The sequence below is a fragment of the Oncorhynchus masou genome, chromosome 32, assembly GCF_036934945.1.
Source record: "Oncorhynchus masou masou isolate Uvic2021 chromosome 32, UVic_Omas_1.1, whole genome shotgun sequence".
NCBI classification, from domain to species: Eukaryota; Metazoa; Chordata; class Actinopteri; order Salmoniformes; family Salmonidae; genus Oncorhynchus; species Oncorhynchus masou.
Window position 1 is genome coordinate 82,679,605 of NC_088243.1, and position 11,116 is coordinate 82,690,720.

The following is an 11,116-nucleotide window of genomic DNA, read 5'->3' on the forward strand; positions in this document are numbered from 1 at the left end:
ACCCTGGCTGCTATTCCCTACAGAGACAGAGCGCCCACCCTGGCTGCTATTCCCTACAGAGACAGAGCGCCCACCCTGGCTGCTATTCCCTACAGAGACAGAGCGCCCACCCTGGCTGCTATTCCCTACAGAGACAGAGCGCCCACCCTGGCTGCTATTCCCTACAGAGACAGAGCGCCCACCCTGGCTGCTATTCCCTACAGAGACAGAGCGCCCACCCTGGCTGCTATTCCCTACAGAGACAGAGCGCCCACCCTGGCTGCTATTCCCTACAGAGACAGAGCGCCCACCCTGGCTGCTATTCCCTACAGAGACAGAGCGCCCACCCTGGCTGCTATTCCCTACAGAGACAGAGCGCCCACCCTGGCTGCTATTCCCTACAGAGACAGAGCGCCCACCCTGGCTGCTATTCCCTACAGAGACAGAGCGCCCACCCTGGCTGCTATTCCCTACAGAGACAGAGCGCCCACCCTGGCTGCTATTCCCTACAGAGACAGAGCGCCCACCCTGGCTGCTATTCCCTACAGAGACAGAGCGCCCACCCTGGCTGCTATTCCCTACAGAGACAGAGCGCCCACCCTGGCTGCTATTCCCTACAGAGACAGAGCGCCCACCCTGGCTGCTATTCCCTACAGAGACAGAGCGCCCACCCTGGCTGCTATTCCCTACAGAGACAGAGCGCCCACCCTGGCTGCTATTCCCTACAGAGACAGAGCGCCCACCCTGGCTGCTATTCCCTACAGAGACAGAGCGCCCACCCTGGCTGCTATTCCCTACAGAGACAGAGCGCCCACCCTGGCTGCTATTCCCTACAGAGACAGAGCGCCCACCCTGGCTGCTATTCCCTACAGAGACAGAGCGCCCACCCTGGCTGCTATTCCCTACAGAGACAGAGCGCCCACCCTGGCTGCTATTCCCTACAGAGACAGAGCGCCCACCCTGGCTGCTATTCCCTACAGAGACAGAGCGCCCACCCTGGCTGCTATTCCCTACAGAGACGGAGCGCCCACCCTGGCTGCTATTCCCTACAGAGACAGAGCGCCCACCCTGGCTGCTATTCCCTACAGAGACGGAGCGCCCACCCTGGCTGCTATTCCCTACAGAGACAGAGCGCCCACCCTGGCTGCTATTCCCTACAGAGACAGAGCGCCCACCCTGGCTGCTATTCCCTACAGAGACAGAGCGCCCACCCTGGCTGCTATTCCCTACAGAGACAGAGCGCCCACCCTGGCTGCTATTCCCTACAGAGACAGAGCGCCCACCCTGGCTGCTATTCCCTACAGAGACAGAGCGCCCACCCTGGCTGCTATTCCCTACAGAGACAGAGCGCCCACCCTGGCTGCTATTCCCTACAGAGACAGAGCGCCCACCCTGGCTGCTATTCCCTACAGAGACAGAGCGCCCACCCTGGCTGCTATTCCCTACAGAGACGGAGCGCCCACCCTGGCTGCTATTCCCTACAGAGACAGAGCGCCCACCCTGGCTGCTATTCCCTACAGAGACGGAGCGCCCACCCTGGCTGCTATTCCCTACAGAGACAGAGCGCCCACCCTGGCTGCTATTCCCTACAGAGACACCCTGGCTGCTATTCCCTACAGAGACAGAGCGCCCACCCTGGCTGCTATTCCCTACAGAGACAGAGCGCCCACCCTGGCTGCTATTCCCTACAGAGACAGAGCGCCCACCCTGGCTGCTATTCCCTACAGAGACAGAGCGCCCACCCTGGCTGCTATTCCCTACAGAGACAGAGCGCCCACCCTGGCTGCTATTCCCTACAGAGACAGAGCGCCCACCCTGGCTGCTATTCCCTACAGAGACAGAGCGCCCACCCTGGCTGCTATTCCCTACAGAGACGGAGCGCCCACCCTGGCTGCTATTCCCTACAGAGACGGAGCGCCCACCCTGGCTGCTATTCCCTACAGAGACGGAGCGCCCACCCTGGCTGCTATTCCCTACAGAGACGGAGCGCCCACCCTGGCTGCTATTCCCTACAGAGACGGAGCGCCCACCCTGGCTGCTATTCCCTACAGAGACAGAGCGCCCACCCTGGCTGCTATTCCCTACAGAGACGGAGCGCCCACCCTGGCTGCTATTCCCTACAGAGACGGAGCGCCCCACCCTGGCTGCTATTCCCTACAGAGACAGAGCACCCACCCTGGCTGCTATTCCCTACAGAGACAGAGCGCCCACCCTGGCTGCTATTCCCTGGCTGCTATTCAGAGACAGAGCGCCCACCCTGGCTGCTATTCCCTACAGAGACAGAGCGCCCACCCTGGCTGCTATTCCCTACAGAGACAGAGCGCCCACCCTGGCTGCTATTCCCTACAGAGACAGAGCGCCCACCCTGGCTGCTATTCCCTACAGAGACAGAGCGCCCACCCTGGCTGCTATTCCCTACAGAGACAGAGCGCCCACCCTGGCTGCTATTCCCTACAGAGACAGAGCGCCCACCCTGGCTGCTATTCCCTACAGAGACAGAGCGCCCACCCTGGCTGCTATTCCCTACAGAGACAGAGCGCCCACCCTGGCTGCTATTCCCTACAGAGACAGAGCGCCCACCCTGGCTGCTATTCCCTACAGAGACAGAGCGCCCACCCTGGCTGCTATTCCCTACAGAGACAGAGCGCCCACCCTGGCTGCTATTCCCTACAGAGACAGAGCGCCCACCCTGGCTGCTATTCCCTACAGAGACGGAGCGCCCACCCTGGCTGCTATTCCCTACAGAGACGGAGCGCCCACCCTGGCTGCTATTCCCTACAGAGACGGAGCGCCCACCCTGGCTGCTATTCCCTACAGAGACGGAGCGCCCACCCTGGCTGCTATTCCCTACAGAGACAGAGCGCCCACCCTGGCTGCTATTCCCTACAGAGACAGAGCGCCCACCCTGGCTGCTATTCCCTACAGAGACGGAGCGCCCACCCTGGCTGCTATTCCCTACAGAGACGGAGCGCCCACCCTGGCTGCTATTCCCTACAGAGACGGAGCGCCCACCCTGGCTGCTATTCCCTACAGAGACGGAGCGCCCACCCTGGCTGCTATTCCCTACAGAGACGGAGCGCCCACCCTGGCTGCTATTCCCTACAGAGACGGAGCGCCCACCCTGGCTGCTATTCCCTACAGAGACGGAGCGCCCACCCTGGCTGCTATTCCCTACAGAGACAGAGCGCCCACCCTGGCTGCTATTCCCTACAGAGACAGAGCGCCCACCCTGGCTGCTATTCCCTACAGAGACAGAGCGCCCACCCTGGCTGCTATTCCCTACAGAGACAGAGCGCCCACCCTGGCTGCTATTCCCTACAGAGACAGAGCGCCCACCCTGGCTGCTATTCCCTACAGAGACAGAGCGCCCACCCTGGCTGCTATTCCCTACAGAGACAGAGCGCCCACCCTGGCTGCTATTCCCTACAGAGACAGAGCGCCCACCCTGGCTGCTATTCCCTACAGAGACAGAGCGCCCACCCTGGCTGCTATTCCCTACAGAGACAGAGCGCCCACCCTGGCTGCTATTCCCTACAGAGACAGAGCGCCCACCCTGGCTGCTATTCCCTACAGAGACAGAGCGCCCACCCTGGCTGCTATTCCCTACAGAGACAGAGCGCCCACCCTGGCTGCTATTCCAAAAGGCACCATATTCCCTACAGCTGGATAGCAGGCTACATTAGACTATACATGGATAGCAGGCTACATTAGACTATATATGGATAACAGGCTGCATTAGACTATATATGGATAGCAGGCTACTTTAGACTATATATGGATAAGAGGCTACATTAGACTATATATGGATGACAGGCTTCATTAGACTATATATGGATAGCAGGCTACATTAGACTATAAATGGATAGCAGGCTACATTAGACTATATATGGATGACAGGCTACATTAGACTATATATGGATGACAGGCTACATTAGACTATATATGGATAGCAGGCTACATTAGACTATATATGGATAGCAGGCTACATTAGACTATATATGGATAGCAGGCTACATTAGACTATATATGGATAACAGGCTACATTAGACTATATATGGATAACAGGCTGCATTAGACTATATATGGATAGCAGGCTACATTAGACTATATATGGATAACAGGCTGCATTAGACTATATATGGATGACAGGCTACATTAGACTATATATGGATAGCAGGCTACATTAGATGATATATGGATAACAGGCTACATTAGACTATATATGGATAACAGGCTACATTAGACTATATATGGATAACAGGCTACATTAGACTATACATGGATAGCAGGCTACATTAGACTATGGAAAACAGGCTACATTAGACTATATATGGATAACAGGCTACATTAGACTATATATGGATAGCAGGCTACATTAGACTATATATGGATAACAGGCTGCATTAGACTATATATGGATAGCAGGCTACATTAGACTATATATGGATAACAGGCTGCATTAGACTATATATGGATAACAGGCTACATTAGACTATATATGGATGACAGGCTACATTAGACTATATATGGATGACAGGCTACATTAGACTATATATGGATGACAGGCTACATTAGACTATATATGGATGACAGGCTACATTAGACTATATATGGATAACAGGCTACATTAGACTATATATGGATAACAGGCTACATTAGACTATATATGGATAGCAGGCTACATTAGACTATATATGGATAACAGGCTGCATTAGACTATATATGGATGATAGGCTACATTAGACTATATATGGATGACAGGCTACATTAGACTATATATGGATGACAGGCTACATTAGACTATATATGGATGACAGGCTACATTAGACTATATATGGATGACAGGCTACATTAGACTATATATGGATAACAGGCTACATTAGACTATATATGGATAACAGGCTACATTAGACTATATATGGATGACAGACTACATTATACTATATATGGATGACAGGCTACATTAGACTATATATGGATAGCAGGCTACAGTATACTATATATGGATAGCAGGCTACATTAGATGATATATGGATAACAGGCTACATTAGACTATATATGGAGATCAGGCTACATTAGACTGTATATGGATAGCAGGCTACATTAGACTATATATGGATAGCAGGTTACATTAGACTATATATGGATAGCAGGCTACATTAGACTATATATTGATAGCAGGCTACATTAGACTATATATGGATAACAGGCTACATTAGACTATATATGGATGACAGACTACATTATACTATATATGGATGACAGGCTACATTAGACTATATATGGATAGCAGGCTACAGTATACTATAAATGGATAGCAGGCTACATTAGACTATATATGGATAACAGGCTACATTAGACTATATATGGATAGCAGGCTACATTAGACTATATATGGATAGCAGGTTACATTAGACTATATATGGATAGCAGGCTACATTAGACTATATATTGATAGCAGGCTACATTAGACTATATATGGATAACAGGCTACATTAGACTATGGGTAACAGGCTACATTAGACTATATATGGATTGCAGGCTACATTAGATGATATATGGATAACAGGCTACATTAGACTATATATGGAGATCAGGCTACATTAGACTGTATATGGATAGCAGGCTACATTAGACTATGTATGGATAACAGGCTACATTAGACTATGTATGGATAGCAGGCTACATTAGACTATATATGGATTACAGGCTACATTAGACTATATATGGATAGCAGGCTACATTAGACTATATATGGATAACAGGCTACATTAGACTATATATGGATAACAGGCTACATTAGACTATATATGGATAGCAGGCTACATTAGACTATGTATGGATGACAGGCTACTTTAGACTATACCCACTGACACACACACACACTGTTTTATTTTAACAATGGGCAGATCTTGGTGTTGAAGGGACAGGGACCGTATTGGACCCAAAGAGGGAGGTCCTCTGGGAAATAAGGGAACAGATTGGTGTTAGAGAGAACCAATGAGTCATACAGGGACTGTGTGTGTGCGTGTGTGTGCGTGTGTGTGTGCATGAGTGTGTGTGAGTGCGTGAGTGCGTGAGTGTGAGTGCGTGAGTGTGAGTGCGTGAGTGTGAGTGCGTGAGTGTGAGTGCGTCATTGTGAGTGTGAGTGTGTGCGTGTGTGTGCGTGAGTGTGTGTGTGCGTGTGTGCATGAGTGTGTGTGTGTGTGCATGAGTGTGTGTGTGCGTGTGTGTGTGTGTGTGTGCGTGTGTGTGTGTGCGTGTGTGTGTGTGTGTGTGTGTGTGTGTGTGCATGAGTGTGTGTGTGTGTGCATGTGCGTGTGTGTGTGTGCATGTGCGTGTGTGTGCGTGCGTGCGTGCGTGTGTGTGTGTGCGTGTGTGTGTGTGCATGAGTGTGTGTGTTAGAGAGAGGATTCAGCTTTACACTTCCACTACCCTCCTGATGAAATCTCTCCCCAAAAGGAACACTGGTGTGTCAGAAGGGACTCCTGTAGGAGCTGGAACACTGGTGTGTCAGGAGGGACTCCTGTAGGAGCTGGAACACTGGTGTGTCAGAAGGTACTCCTGTAGGAGCTGGAACACTGGTGTGTCATGAGGGACTCCTGTAGAGGCTGGAACACTGGTGTGTCAGAAGGTACTCCTGTAGGAGCTGGAACACTGGTGTGTCAGAAGGGACTCCTGTAGGAGCTGGAACACTGGTGTGTCAGAAGGGACTCCTGTAGGAGCTGGAACACTGGTGTGTCAGAAGGGACTCCTGTAGGAGCTGGAACACTGGTGTGTCAGAAGGGACTCCTGTAGGAGCTGGAACACTGGTGTGTCAGAAGGGACTCCTGTAGGAGCTGGAACACTGGTGTGTCAGAAGGGACTCCTGTAGGAGCTGGAACACTGGTGTGTCAGAAAGGACTCCTGTAGGAGTGATTGGAATACTCCCTGTTCTAACAAGGAAATAATCAACCAGACAACATCTTATTGACCTTCAGTTTATTCTAAGGTGTAGGATGCATTGCAAATCAAATATCTTATACACAAGGCACGTGGATGTGGCTCAAATGTTGTGTTGTTCTATCTGCTAGGCTACCTGCCACGGCTACCTCTCCAGGAGGGCTGCCTGCTCTAATCCCGGCTCGGACGGGAAAAGTCTGGCTGGAAGTGACCTGGCAACCAAAGGGTTTCTGGTATCAAATCCTAGATGCCATTGTCTGCCGTTGTGCCCTTGAGCAAGGCACTTAACCCCCCACAACAACTGCTCCCTGTGCATCCAGTGTGGCAGCCCCCTGCGCTTCTCCCCCAAAAACATTGTGCATATGTGTTTTTCAGAGGGGTTGGGTTAAAAGCAGAAGTCAAATTTCGGTTGGATCTTGTGTGCAATTGACTGATAAAGTGATATTGATTACAATGCGATTTTGAAAATATATGTGTTTTTATTTGGAATTCAAATGATATGTAACGTTTTTAGTGTTAAATTTTTTGTGGAATTTGCCATTATCATAGTTCTAGTTCTTCCGCTAGGTGTCGCTGTTGTCCTCTGTTTTATTATAAGAACCTGAGTTTTATTATAAGGACCGTTAAAAAATGTATTCTAACTCTAGTTGGTAATTTACACTCCTGTTTGCTATATTCACAATTGATGTTAACAACAAAGACAAATGAATTGAAATTGATATTGCAAATCAAATAGATATCTCAATTGCTTTGCTATATGGCTCATGACAGCAATGACATGACACCAAATTATGAATAATCTCTATAATTCCCTTTGATGAATCATCTAAACAATCAAAGACCTGCCTCTGTTTTTATAGCTGTATGGAAAACTGTTAGTTTTGCATCATATAAACGCTGACTCTGGCAGGTAGGTGGGGTTTAACGGGGCTGATTATTTACGGTACTTTTTGTAGCAGCAGAGCTCTCCGGGATGGCATAAGAGTGGCTATTACTACGGGAGGAGAAAGCCTACCGACCAAACAAAAGACAGAGCCTCGTGGACTCGTTCCATCGGCGATGGCACAGCTAGAGGTGTTTTTGTTCCCGGCTCCAGCTCGCATTTCGTCTGGGAAATCTGCTAAAATTGGCTAATCCTGACCGGTACATCAACCGACACCTCCAACTATGGATTGCATTGAAGTTCCACCTTGTGTGTTTCTGCGTCAAGACAATAAGAAGTAAGAGGAAAACATCACGGACGACTGTGGGTTATTCTCCATTCCGGACTGATCCCCATCTATAAAGCGGGTCATTGAGAAATGCAGAAGTCAACGGATTTTTACCCGAAACAGATTTTGATAGACTATTTTGTTTCAATCCTCGGCTGCAATATTCAGGATATTCAATTGGTTGACGTGTAAAGGGCATGGACACAATGTTTATTATCTACTGTCTACGCAAGTTATGTTTTAGCTACCATAAATTATCCATGTAGTTAGAATATATGTCTTCGTGCTCTCTATTTTGCAATTAACGACCTGGGATGATATAACTGCAGTTGAGAGGATTGCTTTGCGCTGGTAGGAATAGTGCTCTGCTGTAGTTAAGCTCTTTTTAACAGAGAAAGGCCTGTCGGGATAGACGCTACGCAGATCGCCTTTAGGCTTTCAGAAATACCTTTTTGTTCATTTTGACAACAAACCGATATATATATATATATACAAAATCAAATGTAATTCATATAAACGCAAGTAACCTATTCTGAGCTGCAGTGTACAGTTGTAGGCTATAAAGTGGAATCATCTGCCCACTGCACTAGCAAGGTGACAGTAGAGTAGGGTTGCAGTGTGAGCGGAGTTCTCTGTGACAGAAGGACAACAACCATGGCTCTGCCAGATAACACCCCAGGCATTCCCCTAGTGGAGGAAGTCATCTTCCCTGAGATAGTAGAGCTGAATGTGGGCGGCCAGGTGTACATCACCCGCTACTCAACACTCATCAGTGTACCAGACTCTCTCCTGTGGGAGATGTTTAGCAGGAAAACCACCAAAGGGCTGGCGAGGGACACCAAGGGCCGTTTTTTCCTGGACAGGGATGGTTTCCTGTTCCGGTATATTCTGGACTACATGAGAGATCAGCAGCTGGTGCTCCCTGACCACTTCCCAGAGCGGGGTCGCCTGCAGCGGGAGGCTGAGTTCTTCAACCTACCTGAGCTCATAAAGATCCTGGCGCCCAAACTCAGCAAGCAGAACTCGCTGGGTGACGAGGGGTGTCAGAGCGACCCGGAGGACTCCTCGCCAGGCATCGACACCGGGCGCAACCTGGCCTCGCTGGGCACTGCTGCCTGCGCCAGTCTGGTCCCCAGTGGAGACGGTAAACGCTCAGGATTCATCACCATCGGTTATCGCGGCTCCTATACTTTGGGGCGCGACAGTCAGTCCGACGCCAAGTTCAGACGTGTTGCTCGCATTATGGTCTGTGGCAAGACGTCGCTGGCTAAAGAGGTGTTTGGGGAGACGCTGAACGAGAGCCGGGACCCGGACCGACCCCCAGAGCGCTACACGTCACGCTACTATCTCAAATTCACCTTCCTGGAGCAGGCCTTTGACAAGCTGGCAGACGCCGGGTTTCACATGGTGGCCTGTAACTCCACGGGGACCTGCGCCTTCGCTCACGAGCAGACGGACGACAAGATCTGGACCAGCTACACTGAATACGTGTTCTACCGTGAGTGAGACCATCATCAGCCCTGGTCCCCGGGCCCCCAAGTGCTCCCCAGCCTCCAGCCCCTCTCCCGTTGCCTCCCTGGATCCAGCCCTGGGTCCTCTTGCCTCCTGGACCCCAGCCTCCAGCCCCCCCCTAGTTCTTTGACCCCCCCTTTGTGCTCCCTAGCCTCCAGTCCTTGGCTCCAACCACCGTGTGCCCCCCCACTCTCCCAGCCTCCAGCATTTGGATTCCTGCTTCAAGCCCCCCTGGCCCCCAGCCCCATGGGCCCCTGCCTCAAGCCCCCTGGCCCCCAGCCCCATGGGCCCCTGCCTCAAGCCCCCTGGACCCCAGCCCCATGTTCCACGGCCCCCTGCTTCAAACCCCCCTCATCCATATTTATTTCTGGCCCATCAGCTGCCTTCCTTACCGCCTCTGCTGTCCCCTCTCCTGATCCATCTATGAACGGACCATCGCCCCCTCAAGCCTCCACACCAAGCCCCAGAGACCCAACTGCCTCCCCCTCCACCCTCCATGTACTGTCTTCTGTATATAGTATCTGCCTCAGTGAAGCACAATGCTGTGTGTAAAATAGCTTATTTAGTCCAGTTCAAGCTCTTCCTGGTCTGTGTTTAACTAATTGCAGAACTCAGAGAGTAGGCTGGAGGGGCCTATTGGAAAAGAGCTTAGCCTGAAGTGGCCCCCGGTCGGTACTATTTTGTTCTGAATCAAGCCTCTGCTGTTGCTTACTCCAGCAGATCAGACTCCTCTCTTCTCCCTCTAAGCAGCCGAGAGGAATGAGCGAGAGTGTGGCCAGCCGGCACAAGCAAGAACAAAGTGTTACACAAACTAAAGTCTTTCGCTTCCATTCCTCCTTCTCCTACTTCTTATTTCCAGTATGACATGTCTGTGACCAAACTGTTGGGAAAGGACCGTTCAGTTCTACTATTCAAATGATTTAACATATTTCCCCCCCCCCCCAATGTGGTGGAAAGGGAATAATACCTTAGCTTTTAAGTCTCTGCTTGTGAAGACAACCATCTAACATGACGCTATCTTGTCTCACAAAAAGCACATTGTACTCCTTTTAAGGGATAAGAGCGCCTATATAGACCAATAGCATCCTCTCATGTTGTTTATGTGTGTCTTCTTCAGGACAAAACCAGTTCTTTGCATTCTAGAAAAACAACGCTATTCTTGTACGAGAGTCAAAACCAACAGACAAGGAAAGGATACGTTGAGAAAAGAATGACAACTCAAAAAGATCAAGTTGTGTATTTGACTGCAGAAAGAGAAAAACAAGGGGTTTAAGTACAGGTTGAGGGTTTGTCTAAAATGGCACCCTATCCTCTATGTAGTGCACTACATTGACCGAAGTCCTCTGTGGGCCCTGCTCAAAAAAAGTGCGCTACATAAGGAATAGGGGTGCTTGATGAAGTGTGTTTATTGATTGTGTGACGGAGTGTTGACTATTCTAATCGCCCATGCCTGGAAGACCAGAGGAGATGTG

At 50.3% G+C, this 11,116-nt stretch overlaps 1 protein-coding gene across 1 annotated transcript; it reads left to right on the forward strand.

The window, feature by feature from the left end:
* The first annotated feature begins 7,764 nt into the window (after positions 1–7,764).
* On the forward strand, positions 7,765–10,574 carry kctd12b (potassium channel tetramerisation domain containing 12b). The gene has a single exon (XM_064955275.1). It carries the CDS (start codon positions 8,787–8,789, stop codon positions 9,636–9,638), a length of 852 nt encoding a protein of 283 aa, XP_064811347.1. The 5' UTR covers positions 7,765–8,786; the 3' UTR covers positions 9,639–10,574.
* The last annotated feature ends 542 nt before the right edge of the window (positions 10,575–11,116 follow it).

Bases quoted from the DNA above. Each gene is read 5' to 3' on its own strand.
- kctd12b (XM_064955275.1), top strand. From the start codon at position 8,787: ATGGCTCTGCCAGATAACACCCCAGGCATTCCCCTAGTGGAGGAAGTC.